General features: G+C 36.9%; 1 protein-coding gene and 1 long non-coding RNA gene across 2 annotated transcripts; both read right to left on the bottom strand.

Annotated features, from left to right (window-relative positions):
• Positions 1 to 2,504: 2,504 nt before the first annotated feature.
• On the bottom strand, positions 2,505 to 4,522 carry LOC127158861 (uncharacterized). Its single transcript, XM_051101830.1, has 6 exons — positions 4,519 to 4,522; positions 4,240 to 4,422; positions 3,521 to 3,802; positions 3,076 to 3,318; positions 2,926 to 2,984; positions 2,505 to 2,555 (listed from the first exon to the last, which is right to left on the bottom strand). The coding sequence occupies exons 1-6, from the start codon at positions 4,520 to 4,522 to the stop codon at positions 2,505 to 2,507; spliced, it is 822 nt and encodes a 273-aa protein (XP_050957787.1).
• A 1,351-nt stretch (positions 4,523 to 5,873) lies between these two features.
• On the bottom strand, positions 5,874 to 7,646 carry LOC127158859 (uncharacterized). Its single transcript, XR_007826292.1, has 3 exons — positions 7,564 to 7,646; positions 6,718 to 6,828; positions 5,874 to 5,978 (listed from the first exon to the last, which is right to left on the bottom strand). It is a non-coding gene; the product is annotated as an uncharacterized LOC127158859 (long non-coding RNA).
• Between the last annotated feature and the right edge of the window lie 10,847 nt (positions 7,647 to 18,493).

Genomic DNA, 18,493 nt, shown 5'->3' with positions numbered 1-18,493 from the left:
TTCATTACTTGCATTTCCCCACATTGTTATTCTGCAGTGCATCAGCAGCAGAGGGTCTGTGCCTTTTGTCCAGAGGGGTGTTGTAGGATATAGGGGTATGGGGTATGGGGGTAGAGGTATTATAAGGGCATGAGTGTGTAATAGGACATAACTCTTGTGTAACTTTATATTACCACACCATTGAAGTAAAACATAATTTTTTTCTTAAAGATTGTTATTTTTAAATAATTTTAAATGGTCACTGTCCGTTTTGTCCTTACACAGTTAAAAAATTAAATTAGCTCTGCTGAAGTTAAGACCATAGGTCAGTTCTAGTTATGATTTTTTTTTTTTTTTTTAATGATTTTTATGATGGCTTCAAGTGACAATGTAACTTTTTTTTAGCGCTGTCAAACGATTAATCAAGATTATTTGCATGTATGCATAAATAACATATTTCTCTTAACTATATACATTAATTTGTGCGTATTAAAACTTAAACTTAAACTTTTATTTTATATGTGATTAATTGTGATTAATCGTTTGACAGCCCTACTTTTTTTTTTTTTTTTTTTTAATTGAATAAATAATTGCTGCATGTTTCAAAGTCAAGTCCTGTGCTGCTCTGTGTAATGCCCTTAGTCTGGAAGCCTGCTGATAGAAAAAATAATTTGCATTTTTAATAAACCCGTCTGGATTTAGTTTAGACCAAATAAAAAAAAATCTACAAATATTTTTATTCCGCAAACACACAGTTGTAAATGGGAAACGGTAGATCGACAGCTCATGCTGGTGTGTTATAAGAATCAAAATAATAAATTGATATAAATAAATAATAAAAATATTAATAATAATATTTTATTATTATATTAATATAAATGATTGACGATAATCATTTAAATATGACAAATTATACTTTTTAAATCATGCTTTTTACAGTCATTTTACAGATTAATGTTACCAGAGACACCCTGCCCTGCTTATTCATTAATTCATGGTTTGCATTTTATTTGTGCAGGTCTTAAAAAGCTTCTTAAAATTCTTACATTTGATTTGGAAAATCCTGCAGATACTCTGTTATAAGCACATTGTACATTACACTTATATTAAGTACTTGAATAATGGATTAGATAGTATATAATTCAAAAAAATGTTTTTTACTTTGTTGTATGTTATTGCAGTTGACAAATAACTTGGTCCAGCCACATGGTCCAGTGTTATTAAATACAGCCTTACGGCTTGTTTAACCAATATGCATACACATAATGTGATGTATTTTCACTGGTATTGTTGTGAACGGCAAGAAATAAAGTATTTCCAAAGATGAGCACATTGTTTTCAATTTATTTCCAGTGTTATCGTCAACTTGATTGTACAGATACAGTACTATTTGAACTGAACTGACATCACTGAATCAATAAACTGACTATGACTGAAAATTGAGTGTTTACTGTTGTCATTTTGCATTACTGACACACTATTTTCCTATTTAATACTGTAAAACTGCTTTGGGACAAACTGTATTGTTAGAAGCAATGTAGAAATGAAGGTGACTTGACTTGACTTTTCTTTACATTGTAAAAATAAAAATGTGATGTAATAGCTGGAGGAAAAAGAAAAGAGATATAAATTAAGCATATTTATGTGTGGAATCATTTCACTTGACATCACACTGCCTTATTAATTCATAACTTTATGGCATGTCTTTTTGCTTATTTTCAAACGACCTGGTCTTGCTTGTAATTAAACTTAAGTAATGTGTATAGTAAGGTGTATATGGTGACCTTCAAAGACTACACTGCAAAAACAACACTGTCAAGCAGCTTTGAACTGAACATGCAGCACAAAGCCTCATCCAGGCTCTTGTCACCTTGTCTATTCTCTTCTGGCTGCATTTCCAGCATGTGCAATCAAACCTCTTCAAAAGATCCAGAATGCATCAGCACAACACAGTCTTTAATGGGCCCAAGAGAGTCCATGTTATACCTCTCTTTGTCTGTCTTCATTAACTATTGGCTGCTGTCCATGTCATGTTTCAAGACATGAATAAACGTAAATGTACGATCTATGATAATATTGTAATGACTTGTTTAACAATACGTGAGCTGACACTGTCAATTATGGCACTCAGTTTGGAAAAACCTAACATAAACATGCCTTAAGAGTCAATGACTGATGAAGCATGAAGGGGAAAATATCTCCTCTAAATGGAAAAGTTAATTTCTGTCTCTATTGTGAACCAACCATCAGACAAAATATTAAAAATATGAGCCAGCTGTACACGACAGGCTTAAACCAGCCAAAGTACCAGAACAAAAATAAACTCAACAAAATATTGTATTATTGTTATTAACAAAATTCCAGAAAATAGATATTTAACATCACACACCCCTAATTATGATAGTAAAGCAGAAAAATGAATGAATACATAAATAAATAAATAAATAAACAATGTATATACCAGCCATGTATTTATTTATTTTTTACAATCCAGTTAATTCCTGTTGGATCACGTTTTCTCACCATCACAACAGATTAAGATCAGATTGTAGTTTCTTGCTCTTCAACAGATGCAACTGTTAAATACACACAAAACAAGCAAACATTTAAGAACAAGTTGTATGTTTCTCTCTGTTTATTTTCTTTTTTTTATGAACTACATACCACCATCTTTTTACTAGTTTTAAACAAATTTGACTAAAAAAAAAAATAATAATAATACTAAAAATAAAAAAATAAAAAAAATTTTGTCAGTGAGGAAAGACATTTTAGTAAAAGATAAAACAAGAGACTGATTATGTTACAGCAATTTTCACAATACATGCTGTTTCAAAGCATTTTCTTACAAACCCAAAGGATGACAAGCTTTTATTAATGATAATGATGACCACCATGTTTAACTGAATATAGTTAATAAATCAGACAGACATTTTTTGCAGCACAAACTTTCACTAACAAATATGGAGAAAAAAAGTACAGAAATAATAATAATTCTGAATGAAACACTGAAGAGACACACAATCACTTTATCAAGCACCAAATCTGAACAAGGACATAAGAAGAAATAAATCAGCTCACAGTTTCATTGACTCTCACCTGTGACTGAGATCCAGCTCTTGGGTGACTCTCCTCTCTCTGGGTGTTTGCAGTAGTAGAAACCCTCATGTGACTTTGAGACAGTAGAGATGATCATCTCTGTAGTTTGACTCTGGATGAGTGATTCATCTTTATAGAAATCAGCTCTGAGGTTTGGTGGTGTTGTATGTTGATATAAACAGTGTAGAGTCAGAGTATCTCCTTCAGTCACAGGATGAACAGGACTCTCCAGAATCACATCAGCTACAGAAACAGAGCAAACATCAACTGACAAATATAGTAAGAATACAGCAAGAATGGATCAAACAATGTGGTGACATCAACAATAACATCAACAACAGTAAGATTAAGACCATGTGGGTGATTGAGTTGAGTTCACAATCCAATTATTTAAATCTGAAACATAAAATGAGGTCTTTGTGAAATGAATAAACACAGAACTCACAGTGTACAGTGATGTTAAGAGGATGATATTTATCCCCAGATTTAGACTCACACCAGTACACTCCAGTGTCCCATATCATGGTGGATCTGATTGTACATGTAGATCCTGTTTGTGATCCCCACACTGATGATGAACAATATTTCAGCCCATATCTGTCTGTGTATCTTCTCACTCTCCATCCAGTAGAGTCACTCTGGTCCTCACAGCTCAGAGAGAGAGAGACAGATGTGAAGTGTTGAGTTCTGTTGGGACTGATGATCAGAGACACTGGAGGAGAAACACCTGAGAAGACAATTACAGATACAATTTGGAAATCAAGTCAGGATAGTTTTATTGATATAACACTTTACATAACTTAAAAGGTTTCAAAGCATCTTTTCAGAAAAAATATTAAAGTAATATCTAAAAATCCATAAGTCATCACTGAGTATTTCTAATTAAAACTTAAACAAAATCACACCTTAATATATTTGTCATTATGCCATCAGCAAGCAATGATTTACATCTTTTGAAGCTAACTCAGGATTTAAGCTTTTGCTGGTTAGTTTGGTCTATTTAGGCCCTGCTAGTAGATGCAGTAACTACACCTGACAGCAAAAGCATCTTTCTCCATTGACAAAGAAGCCTGATATTATGACAGGAAAACATTAAAAACACTAAAAAGATCAAGGGAAATTTCAAGAGTGTTTCACTCATTCTGTGGTTCAGTTTGAACTCACCAGTGACCCATATTAACTGTGTGTTGCTGATGGTTGTGTTATAGGCTGGTTTTCCTCTCTCTGCTCTGCACACATAAACTCCTGTGTGATTTAGAGCAGCAGAACTGACAGTGTAGTTTCCTCCAGCTCCTCTGCTGCTGTCTGAGAGCAGATTATAATGATTGCTGTTTTGCAAATTTGCAGCTATTAGTATAATTAAAGAATTCAGATTGATAAAATATTTTTAACCTGTTTGTGTTGAAAGATCATGAATCTTTTATTGTCATTTGAACAGTTTACACATGATGTAAAACTAAACAGTGAAATTTGTGAGGTACTGTAGACTCTGAACAACAACAACAACAACAACAACAACAAAAACACAGTAATGCCAAATACAAAAGTGTAATATAACATGACAACAATGCAGACTACACTGGACACTATGTGTTGCACTGTTGACTAAGTAGTGACACAAACAGTAAAGACTGTAGCAAATCTAAATCTTTTGGAAGAATATAGCCTACATCAGACATGCATCAATATTTAACTGAAAGAATGATGTGAAAGAGGAAGTACAAGAGGAAGTATAAATAGCTTGCATTAACTTCTAGAATTAATTTCTAAGAATATCTAGTTAATGGTGATGTAAATAAACCACATGCATGTGAAGAGAAGCTCATCAAGAACTTATTTTTCAGATCTTGTTTTGTTAGTGCTTTTTGCAGAATGAGAAATGTTAGTAAAACTAAACACATAAGAATTTCAATAAATTGAGAAGTGTCAATATTACTGTTGCTCCTATTTGGTTGAAGTTTTTTTTTTGTTTGTTTTGTTTTTTTGGTGAATGTCTTTTCGTATTCTGCTTTTCTTCAGTTGCTTAGACACTAAAATTCATTATAAAAGCCAAATGTCACAAACATAACATTTTCTAAAGTATTTCTCAGAATTATTTATTCAGCATCTGGCACTATGTGTTTGTGTTCAGTAGTGTTCACAAATCATTAACGCCACCAAAACCATGGTGAACACTATGCAGCATTTTCTCACTCCAGTCAGAACCACAGGATGAGCACAAAAGAATCACGTGTGAATTCATTGACTGTGGATGCAAAAAAAAGAAAGAAAAGAAAGCAAGCTTAAAAATTGTTTAAAATTTGATTTGAACATTATGCAGCATTTTGTTCCAAAGTGCAAAATACTTAATTGACAGTAACGCTTTAGATTACAGCCCACAATGTACCGCGTAATTAAACAAAATTTACAGTGTACCTGTTTGTAACTATAAAGTACCTCCACAGTACCTACTCGTAAGGGAACAATATGCAACGTTTGGAGAATAAGGGGGTAATAACCTGCAAAATTATAAAACATTAATACTGTATTTTATAACTAAAGGGCACCTATTCTGAAATTACGTGGTATGTATGACACACATTTTTAGACAATACACAGGCCTAATAATGCTGCAATTAAATTCTACCTGTCACAAAGTTCCCTACTCTGCATTCTCTTAAAAAATAATATCAAAGTAAAATCTACATAATATCAGTTATGAATATTGTCACGGGTGAAGAATCACACAACAAGGTGGATCGAGTGAACAACCCCGGAGGGTGGATTTTATTGACAATACTTCAAATAAAAGGTGCAGAGAAAAGCCGGTGTTGGCGTGGCTGGTGCTCGGTGCTGCTCTCGTGTACTTGAAAGTGGGTGTCCAGGCGTGCTCCTCTGTGGGGCTGTCAGTCACTCGCTGCTTTCTGTGAGAGAGAAACAAGGTTAGCATCCAGCGTGTAAGCGTGAGACATCAGTCTGTCTGTTTAAGCAGCTTGGCTGCTTATAAAGCTGGGCGTTGATTAGAAAACAGCCGTGACCGATCAGCCGTGATGGCGGTGTGCAGGTGTCGCTTGTTTGTTACCAGGGCAACGCTGATGAGTCCGGAGACACTCGTCACAATATAAATAAATATGTAGATATTTTGCAAATATATACTGTATGTGTGTGTATTTACATAATAAATATACACAGTATACACACATATATTATGTAAACAATGTATATATTGTGATTAATCATTTGACAGCACTAATCAAAATATATCTTTTTTATTGTAGTTTCTATCATTTCATAGAATAATAATTCTGAAATTCTACAATAATACTAAAATAATGAAATTGTCAAAATACAAAATAACGGACTATATAGTTCCCAAAGAAAGTATTGTTTTGTGTAAAACATGTTGAAGATTAGCAAACAGGTTGTCAAATGATTACAGGGGTCATCAGATGCAAAACTCACTTTTACATGTTGTTTAAACATAAATGTGTGTTGGCAGTGTGTGTACACAACCATCCTATTATGTTAAAAATCCACCCAGTGGTATTTTTGTAATCTCTATAAGAAATATCCACTTTTTAAATCAAGCCATTCTCAGCTTGTGTTTGACGTCACACCGACAAAGGCCGCTACCGCAATAGTTTATTGACATGACTGTCTTACCTTAGACCCGTCCTGACTGAGCTGTGAACAGTCCGACTCTGATGGCCATTGTGTTGACTATGATGTAATAATGATCATTGCAGTCATCATTTACTCCCGACATCTGAGCCACTGAAGACGCAGAGGTTTAACATTACTCATTTTAGAAGAAAAATGCACCCGGCCATCTACATAAACGTGTTAATGTTTGCGTGAATTATCCCTGATGCAGCTTCACCTACAGCAGAAATAATAATAAAATTAATAATGTGCTAGTTAGCAAGTTCCACGGTTAAATGCGGCTAAATGAAACATACCAGCTCATCACAGCACAGAAGAGAGGGGCAGGGTGAGCAGAGCTCATTAGCATTTCAATGAACATGCAATAGAATGGCTTGCTCTGAACAGGGCAAGGTAAAAAGGGTGTTTTTTACTGAGCAGCAGGACATGTGACAAGTGATCCATGATGCCAAAATGAAAAGTGTAATACATCTGAACTAATTCCAGATGGTCAATATGCTTTTTTTGGATAAATAATAAAAGACATTTTGCCTTTTTATCGTTATTATTATTATTATTATGAAAGAACACATTAGAAATGACAAAAAGCAACATGTGTGTGGGATCTGGAAAGGTCCCCGAGTCGGGATTCGAACCTGAAACGCCCGGAATGTATCGGCGCTGGATGTTGGCGTGCTGCCCACAAGTCTAATAGACTTCACTAATAGACGTGCACCAAATCCAGATGGCGGCTGGCGTTCGCAGATGGCGGCTGACTTGACCGCGGTTTACCTCACAAGTATAATCACTCGTTTAAAAGAGCAGATTTGTCTTGCATCGATTATACAATTAACGATTCAAACTTACTTATACATTCACGCACAACACTTGATCCAAAAGGCGATCTTTAAAGAGTCCGAAAAACGAAATGGTGCACAGTAACTTCCATCTCTGCCTCCCGCTGCACGGAACTACTGTCTCTGTGAGGGCGGGGGAGATCATGTGATCCAGGTTTCTGGACGATGATTGGCTCAGGTGAAGTGCTCTATGTATGTGTGTGTGCCTCAACAAAGAGAAGGGGAGATTTAAGAAAGGGGTTAGAATAACAGAAAAAACTTAGCCTTTTTTACATTCTAAGATAACTATGACTTGCAACTTACATATTGGGAAGTTGTTGAAAAGACCATCTAATCAGCACAGTTTGTTGTCCATGATGAGAATAGATCTGTGTATGTTTTACTGCTCTTCCACCCTCAGGGACCCAGTAGAGTCCCCTGGAAAAGCAAAGAAAATTAACATTTCAAATGGCTATAAATCAAAGTCTGATTATATCTTTAAAGAGAAATTTGGAAAGACAACTACTTATGCTACATTAATTAAATAATGTTAGACAGAGTTTTCAAACATATATGGAAAGGTGGTATAAAGGTGTTTTAGAAAGTGCTCTTAGTAAAACACTTCATTTCAGCCTGCCTCTTAAATATGTCATAGATCTTTGCACAACGAACATGTTTATATATACCTTTGTTCAAAAAAATATTGTATTTTCCCCATTTTATTATTTAACATTTTTAAACTACATTACCCATAAGCCTCTGCTATTTCATCAATAGGATGCGAAAAACATGGCACTGTTATTTGTAGTTAGGGGTTAGGGTTATGATCTCGGTAAAGTGCTAATTTCTCACGAAATAGCAACACTGAACTGTTAACTGAATGTACTAATTATGTAATAATACCAGCAAAACGTACTTTGTGACATTAAGCATTTTTTTCTTTGGGTTAAAAGATAGTCCAATTACAGGGGTGTCTGCAAGCGCCAGGAAACGTCAAAGCCAATGGAAACCCAGTTGAGCAGAGTTTACTTGTCCGTATATGGTCATTTATGACAGGATCTTCCGGATTCTTGTGGTGATTGGACATCGGTTAAAGATTTATCTGTCCCCATTTAATATAAAAACTGCAGCAACAGATTGCATTATGTGGTTAACATGATGCAGTAATATATTTGTTGATTACAGTGTTGTTGTTGTTATTGTTTTTCCTCCAAACAAGGGTGTAATGGCTCCCATGGTATACATTGTTTACACTAATAATAATTATTGTACAGTAACACACACACATTACAAATTTTCCAATGTTTATTGATATGTTAAACTTTTCCAAGACAAACATTGTGCCCAGAACAGCACTCTCTCTCCAGTTTGTGCCACTGAAAAAAAAAAAAAAAAAAAAAAAACAAACAAACAAAAAAAGCAGTTATAGTAAAATATAACAACTTCAAACAATGACTGATTGATAAAGTAATTAATGGGTTCATGGAAACAAATATGTAACTACATTATCCACTATTAAAAATAAAAATAGAATTTGTTTACAGAAAATGTCATAAAATGCCAATTAATATTTTACAAACTGGGAGCTTCGAGGCTCCAGTTGAAATTATTATTTTCTTGCTTTTAATAAAAAAAAAAAAGTTGAGAGAGAGAGGGAGAAAGAAAGAAAGAAAGACAAAAAGAAAGACAGAGAACCTTTTTAAGAGATGGCTTTTTAAAAGAGCTCCTGAAGTGTGTGATCTGATGTAACTGCAAGACAGAAACAAAATACTGAATTACAATACTTCACAAAAAACGTATTAAAGGCGTGGCAAGCGTTGTCATTACTGTGCTTTACAAATAGTATACCGTATAAACAGTTAAAACATAGTAAGTGTTGTTGTTACTATGCTTTAACTACAAATACCACAGCAAAACTAGAGTTACTGAGGTAAACCCATAGTAAATACTGAGGTTACTGTGCAGTAGCTACAAATACCACAGTAAAACTATGGTTACCGAGGTAAACTCATAGTAAGCAATGAGGTTATTGTGCTTTAACTACAAATATCACAGCTAACTACGGTTATGAGGTAAACCCACAGTGTTGAGGTTACTGTGCTTTAACTACAAATACCACATTAAAAGTACAGTCACTGTAGTAAAAACATGGTATGTATCAAGGTTATTGTGTTTTCACTACAAATACCACAGTTAAACTACAATTACTGAGGTAAACCCATAGTAAGGGTTGCCTTAACTACAAATAACGTTACCACATTAAAACTACAGTCACTGTAGTAAAAACACGGTAAGCATTGAGGTTATCGTGCTGTAACTGCAAATGCCACAGTAAAACTATGGTTAGTGAGGTAAATCCATAAGTGTTGATCTTACTGGGCTTTAAATACGAACCACAGTAAAACTACAGTTATGGTGGTAAAAGCATGGTATATTTTGTGGTTACTGTAAACTGACTACTGACGTGGTCGAGTGACAGTTATTATAGTAAAAATATGGTAAACGTGCATGTGGACATGACCCCTTTCCCACCATAGGCAAATTTTAAATTAATAATTTCATTCATAAACACGGAACGATCGACTATTTTACGAGACGGTACATGTATGCGTCTTGATGTCATCTAAAATCCGTCTTTTAATGCACTAAATCGCTGATCTTCGGTCCGCCTGGAGTTGATGGCATTGGGGAAATGATCGCCCCTGCTGGTACACCAGTGGTAATTTCACCGTCATATATGCGTGCGGTGATGAACCATTTGGGTGGATGATAACAGCCTTCTGAGCCTACCAGTAGACGCAGCAGGTCCCTTCTGTCCCATATCAATAGGCTGATAATCAATAATGCCCATTCAGTCGAGTGATAACATCTGAAGCGGGTGAAACAGCTAGCTAATTTAACTAATTACCTTAAAAGTAAAACCTAGAATAAGAGTTGTTGTTGCCTGGAAAAGGTTACAAAACCATCTCTAAAGAGTTTGGACTCTCATGCTTTTATGATCATGACAATAGTGTACAGCAGAGCTAAAGACCTCTGTGGTAAATAAAAAAAAAAAAATAAATAAAAAAAAAAGAACCTTTGGTTTTAATTTCTCCCACAACACTAAACTGCAACAAAAAACACCTCAGTATTTTCTTAAACACTCATTTGTGAAATCAGCCTGATCCATAAAGGTCATTGCATGCAAATTACAATAAGTTGATACTGAGGTAATTTGGTCAAACATATGATTGTTTTAACATAAATAATTGTATTATTTCTGTAGAAGCTGTAGAGATTTTATGAATATAAAATGAATATTGAACACACAGTGAGCACTAGTGATATTAACTGTTGGCATCTTTTAGGGAAAACCAGTAAAAGTTCTGACACTGTTTACTATAAACTGAACCTGGTGACCCATCAAGGTGAGTGTCAGAATAAAAACATCAATCACAATTCAGGAGCTGCTGAAAACTGCATCTACAAGCACTGAGCATCTAAGAATAAAATAAAAAATTCAAAAATTAAAATATGCACTTTTTAATTCATTTACACATTTCTTAGCTGCTGGATCTAGTGATGTGACATATGCACAGATTGAATAAATGGCTGGAGGAGAAACTTTCAATTACAGGACGCTGATGAGTTTAGGTTTAGAAGGGCTGGAGAATAACCGGGATCATCAATTTTTTATCATCTTTGTGATGCTGAACACTTGATGGCAGTAGATTTATCAGTATTTAATGTCAGTGATTGTCTTTTTAGCTCTGTTCTTTAATATTAAAAGTTACGTCATTACGTGGGAGAGAAAGATTCTTGACTGTAAAGCCTTTTTTTTTTTTTTTTTTTTTTTTTTTTTTTTTTTTTACTGTGAAAGTTTTAGTTTCTCTTTCATTCTTCTTGATCTTAAATGTATTTGTATCAGGGTCATGGAAACATCAGGGAATTTTCAAATTGTGATTTCCAAGTCTGGAAAAATCATGGAAATGTTCTAGGTTGGAAAAAGTTGTGTTATAAATGTATATAGTGATCTAATTGCTAAAATGCTAGTATGCAGCATGAGAGTGAGGGACTTCATTATAAATGTGATGCTACGTGACATTCATGTTGATTTTTGAGCAAATATAAATATCTCTGAACAGAATGGAATTGTACATACATAAATGTCTTCAATGCCTCCATTATTTATTTATTTATTTTAATTATTATTTTGAAAACTAAAAGTAGATCTTGGTTGAAGTTGGTGATGAAGGGACTAGTTGGCTCAAAAAGTTTAACTCCAGTAACTATGAGCAGCTCTTCCATTTGATGAAGAAAAAGAAGAAGAAGATATTTCAGTGTAAATTGATGACAAGTTTGTTATGGAGGAAGCTTCAGAATATTAATGACCTTCCTGTGGTGCTTTCATCACTAACATCCATATCACACATTAATATATTTTATGCTTAAGAACAGACTCTGGCTTCAGAAAACGGTCGCTGAAAAAAACTGACAAAATATCCACCAACTATTGTAAGAAGAAACACTTCAAACCTTCAAACAACTTTTCATTGAATTTGCAGGTAACAATGACTTTTACAGATATCTCCAGATATGTAGCTTCCTCTTTAAACATCTAAATTGGAAAAAAAAACAAAAAAAAAAAACTGTTAAAATAGTTTCTAATCAATTGAGCTTATTTTGGTTAATGTATAGACTGGTAAAAAGATCCTTACACTGATTAACAGCATATGTAGAGCTTTAGATGTTATGACTGTGAAGAGAGAAAATACACATCAAACCAAGTCAAAATGGAAGAAAGAACTGGAGCTAATTCAGATGTAATAAACTTTTTCAAAAATTCGAATTGGCAATTTTGGCCTTGTGGACCACTTGTCACACGTCCTGTTGCTCAATAGACAGTAATGCAACACAATGCATTTACAAAGTGTAGACAGCGAATAGTCAACATCAAACATTACAAAGACTCACTCTTTAAAGCCAAACAGACTGTCTGAACTGTATAAATGAGGCAAAGGCCCTGAGTCATGGTCTGGTGGGTTGCGGTGGGTTCCCCATAGTCAGAATTTCCAGTTCTTGGGTTAACACAGATGTTGTGTCCAATGCAAAATACCCCCCCTGTAATTGATATACTTAGCACAAGTGCTGCACATGTCAATTCCTCAAAAAACATTCCATCCTCAGGAGTCCAGTCGTTGAGCCCTGAACTTAACAAATTGAAGAAAACTGTTCAACACTGCGTTTCCTCTGCATAAAGCTACAGCTGTAGTTACACAAATTGTATTCAAAACAACTTCAGAACAAGATCTTTAAAAAAATATCATTATCAAAAATATTTTCATTATCAAAAAAAAAAAATAATAATAATAATTAAATGACATTAGATGCATGTATGTTACCATGTTTTTGAAATGTGGAAATATTTATTTGTCTACATTTGACACTCGGAAGGTAAAAAGCATCATCCTGAATACACAGACATGTAAGTGTCATCTGCAAAGGTATGAAGGTTGAGCATCTTTTTCTCAGTGTGGAAAACAGTGTTAAAACTGCACCAGCCACAATGACCCACAGCTCTGTTTCCAGAGAAATGTCATACACAACACATATTAAAGCTAGCTAAAGTCACAGAGACAACAAACACTTAGAGGTGTGATTTCCTGTTTGTCAAGTAACCAATCCAGTGGAAGACTTTACTCATGAGAAAAGATCTTCATGTAAGAGATGCATTTTGAAGGTTTTTAACATCTTTGTTATTTATTATATATACACATTTATATTATACAATATGCTATATTAGAAATATAAAACAAAAATATGAAAGAAAACACAACTTTCATCCCTCTGGTGTGTTTATATTTAGTTAATCTGTGAAAAAGCACAGGTTCTGTTGACTTTGTCCAAACTCTTCACACACTTTGGAAAAAAATCAACCTCTGTATACTGAAAAACAAAAAGAAACCATTATTTAGACTTTTCGTTTCATGTAAAATGGAATGTGGAAAAATTTTGCTGTACCTGTACTTGACTCGGGTCACCTTCTAGCACCAACTCTACATTTTGAGGTTTCCCTATGACAGATGGCAATTTCATTTGTGGTGCTTCTAATTAATGTGATAAAAAGCAGTTGCAAATGATGTACAAAATAAATATACTTCTCTTTGCATCAAAACGTGCAACACAATTTTTTAACTTACATTGGAAAGATCACACTTTGCTAACATGCTATAATTGTAATAGTACCCAATCAATCAATAAATAATAATAAAATTACAAATTAGAAAGAATAATCACTGCAGACATGAACAGTCCTGTGAGAGATCATCATAAAATGCTGTACTACATAATCCAGCATTGCTTCAATATAGACACACCAGTGGACATGCACACTTTTCTGTCTTGTTTGTTTGGGCGCAAGATGGTCATATTCATTCCTCACCCTGAACAAAGGACTTCCTTGGTTTTCCTTCTCTTCTGTAAAACAGGAAATTCTCTACTTACTCTATGTGCAATTAATAAGTTCCTTAAAAATATAATTAAGTTCATTTAAAATAAGATTCAGGCCAGAAAATTTGATGAGTAAATGTTGATTTAAAAAATTCTAGAAAATGTACCTGGGAAGGGCTGATCATGGCAAGACTCGTTGAGACTCAGTAGTAGCTCTTTCAGTTTTTAGGAAGGTTTGTGAGGGTTGGCTTGTCAAAGAGCTGTTGATTTTGATATTGTAGAGACCTGGAAAAGAAGGACAGCACAATCTGTGAGTAATCCTGTAAGACAGAAAAGAAAGAAGATAATATTACATTACATGCAACTTGTTGGTTTACACAATGTGGGTTTTCTTTTTTTAGACTGTAAAAACAGCCTCTGTAATTATATGTGAAATTAAATCATTAGATTACATGTTAAATTAAACATGTTAAATTAAATCCATCCATTTTTAATTGTAAGTCAATAATATCAAGATATATATCTAATTAATTCTTTTAAAAATGTTTACATGTTAACAGCACTGTTATCAGTAGTATAACTGATCTGGTTCTGACAAATGAATCTAAGATTTGATACGTCAGATTTGACACATCAAACTAGCATTTCCACTCACTGAAACAGATAAATTACGAGGTGCAGAGAGACATCATGTCATGTTGGACAATGATCTGACGGGTGTCAGGCATTCACCACAGCCACCCTCACTTGCCACGTCACCTGGAGCACCACCTACCCGTTCATCATCACCAGAGTTCTAATCACGTGCACCTGTACCCAATTAGCCACTCCCTTTAAATAGGACTCTCTGCCAGTCTACTCTTGTCGGGTCTACAGTTCGCACCTGGCTCCACGTGCTCCTTCCCATGAACTTCTCCTGCGTTCTTCTCTCACCTGCTCCCAGTGTTCGACGTGGCTGCATTATTGGACTCTCTTCCACTACTCATTTCAAGGACTGTCAGCTAAGCCTACTAATCTCATTTGTCTCTACCTTTGTGTCTCTCATCTGCTGTAAAATAAACTCTGGTTTGAATCGTCACTCACCTCTCGTCTCCTCCTGTGTGTGTGTGTGTGTGTGTGTGTGACAGAAGACCCGACCTGCACAAAGATGAGCACCGAGACACCTGCTGCAGCCGATACATTCATGGAATTGGTGAATGCCTTCAAGGCGGCGTTAAATCCAACACCCTCGCCGCCGTCTGCCTCAGGATGTCCCATGGCCATGCCCGCCAAATTTGCGGGTGAGGCAGCTGAGTGTAGCGGTTTTCTTCTACAAGTTAACCTTTACATCCAAATGCAACCGCAACAGTTTCCCTCGGAGAATGCCAAAGTTGCCTTCCTCACATCACTCCTGACCGGTAAGGCCCTACAATGGGCAAAAGCTATATGGAATTCCAACAACCCTATTATCAACTCTTATGAAAAGTTCACAAGTCATTTTTCCAAGGTGTTCAGCACGGCAACCGGCACACTCTCCACATCAGATCAGCTGTTCCGGTTACGTCAAGGCTCTTCCTCGATCCACGAGTACACGCTACACTTCCGCACACTGGCGGCGGCTAGCGGTTGGAATGAGATCTCACTGCTGGGAGCTTATCAACAAGGACTCAACCCGGAGATTCGTGCCGCCATGGCTATCTATGATGACAGCATAGGATTGGAATCTTTCCTTCAACGTACTACTCGAGTTTCTCAGCAGCTAGCCGCCTGCCAGTCACCGGTAACCGCTCCTCAGGCTGCCTCTGTGGCTGCTAGCTTCCCAGTGCCAGAGCCTATGCAAGTTGACTCTACACGGCTCTCACGCACTGAAAGAAATCATCGCATCAATCTGGGATTATGCTTATACTGTGGTCAACAAGGACATCTTCTTCGCACCTGCCCCTTCAGACCCCCACGCCCAGTGGTGAGTACTATTCTGTCTGAGGTTGAACCCGCTCAACTAACCTTGTTACCCGCTACACTGCATACCTCTGATCGATCTCTCTCTGTATCTGCTTTGGTCGATTCAGGCTCCTCCGGCAACTTCATCTCCCAGGACTGTTTGAACAAACTACAACTCCCACGCCAGCGCCACCACCAGGATTATGCCGTAACCACCATTCAAGGAAAACCACTCGGGCGTGGGAAAGTACGTCATTCTTCACCCTACAAGTTGGATTATTTCACCTAGAAGAAATAAAGTTTCTGGTACTGGAGGAGTCCACCGTAAACATCATCCTGGGACGCCCCTGGCTTTGTGTACATCGTCCTGAATTCCGCTGGGACCCCTGTGACATCACACGCTGGAGTCAGATGTGTCAGAACCACTGCTTATCGAAGTTACCTCGTCCTCATACTACACAAGTCCCCATGGTATCAACCCAGGTCCAGAGTCCTGAACCCGTTTGCACATCCGAAGTCCCGGCGGAATACATGGTGTTCCAGGATGTGTTTAGTAAGCAAGCAGCCACCCATTTACCACCGCACCGGCCATGGGACTGCGTCATCGACTTGCTGCCTGGAGCTCAACTACCCAAGGGAAAAGTATATCCGCTGTCCATCCCGGAGTGCCAGGCGATGGAGGACTACATTGCAGAGGCTCTCAGTCAAGGATTCATTCGACCATCGACCTCACCGGCCGCTTCAAACTTCTTCTTCGTGAGCAAAAAGGATGGAGGTCTCTGCCCATGTATTGATTACCAGCAACTCAACGCTCAGATCATTCATCAACCCTACCTGCTCCCCTTGGTTCCTGCCGCCCTCGAAGAGCTTTGTGGATCCCAGGTGTTCACGAAGCTGGACCTGCAGAGTGCATATAACCTCGTTCATATTCGTGAGGGAGACGAGTGGAAGACCGCCTTTGTAACACCCATGGGGCACTACGAGTACCTGGTCATGCCTTACGGCTTATCCATCAGTCCGTCCATCTTCCAAACGTTTATGAACGAGGTGTTCCAGGAGTTTCTCCATCAGTTCGTTGTGGTCTATATTGATGGCATTTTGATCTTCTCCCGGAACATGGCCGAACATCGCCAGCACGTCCAGCAGTTCCTCCTCAAACTCCGTCAACACCATCTATACCTCAAACTGGAGAAATGCGAGTTCCATAAACCATCTGTTCAATTTCTAGGGTATAACATCAGTGCCGAGGGCGTGCTCATGGATCAGGGGAAAGTCAACGCTATTCAGAAGTGGCCACAGCCCAACAGTATTAAGGAGCTCCAGCGCTTCCTTGGATTCACCAATTTCTACCGTCGATTCATCAAGGGTTAAAGCTCTGTAAGATGTGAAATTATTTCCTCATGAATTTAAAGTCCAGGAAATGACAAAAACAGATGCCATGCAACAAAACAATAAAACTAATCTGGAGAAGAGATCTTCAAAGAGAGCAAACAACACCACCCCCCTTGCTCATTTACAACCCCCTTCCTCCCTCTCCCCTCCTGCATCTCACACCTTTCCCCCAAAAGATTCCACTGAAAGTTACTAAGAATGTCCATATACTACATGTGTTACATCTTGTGAATATGTTGAATTTTCCCTTTCATGTTTGGTATCGTTCTAAAGGTCTCTGTGCGACTGGTAAAATGGTCTCAATTTCACAGCAGTCACTTATATTATGAGGAAGACTGAACACTTTTGTAGAATTGTGTTTTGCTGCTGAGGGGTGTGTTTTCCCCTTAGGGTTGGGTGGGAATCTCCAGCCAGGTGTGACCCTGGGTCATGAGATCTCCTGACAAACCAAAAGGTTTTTATGTTTTTACAACTGATTGGAAGATTTGTTTGTTTTGGTCTGGGTATATAAGTGAAGTGACAAAACACTACGGGGGGATTCTGTATTCAGAAGAACCCCACACTGTGTGTGAGTCTCTGGAGCTTTGGCTCCAAATCTCTCACATGCTGCTGTGTATCTCTATGCGGTCAGGTATGCATCTCTCACTCTTAGATTTATCTTTGAGTAATTGATGTTATGTATTTATTTGAATTGGAATGAATTTAATTCTGCATTGGATTCTCATTGTTAAACTATGTAATTGGCATGATACATTTTTACCTGACAAATAAATTATTTCTTGATTCATTTTAGACTCTTCTGAAATCATTTTCTAGTAGATTGTGAGGAGGTTGGTGCTACCGCAAATTACGACCAGGATAGAGCAAACAGCAGGCTCAGCATTGAATGGAGCAATAGGCACATCATCTGAGACCCCCTGATTTTTGTCTATCACTGATGTTAGCAAGTTGTAAAAGCAAAGACTAAAGTAAACTACACTTTTTGTGAAGGCAAGCAGTAGGCGGCTGTCAAAAAGGGTATTAGTCACCTACATACCTCTGACTCAGCATCAGACTGGTGAGTTTGTGATTGTGAAGCTCTGCGTACTCAGCCGGCGCAAGACTCTGTGCGGCATCGAGTCCCCAATGAAGAAATAATTGAAAGTATAGAAATTAATACTTAATTGGTATTCGTGATCAGCCTAAATTAAACAACTAAATTCCAACGATCATATGAAATT

Source organism: Labeo rohita, unplaced genomic scaffold (assembly GCF_022985175.1).
Source record: "Labeo rohita strain BAU-BD-2019 unplaced genomic scaffold, IGBB_LRoh.1.0 scaffold_174, whole genome shotgun sequence".
In the NCBI taxonomy this organism is placed as follows: domain Eukaryota; kingdom Metazoa; phylum Chordata; class Actinopteri; order Cypriniformes; family Cyprinidae; genus Labeo; species Labeo rohita.
The sequence above is the reverse complement of the archived record's forward strand: the minus strand, read 5'-3'. Positions and strand labels throughout refer to the sequence as shown.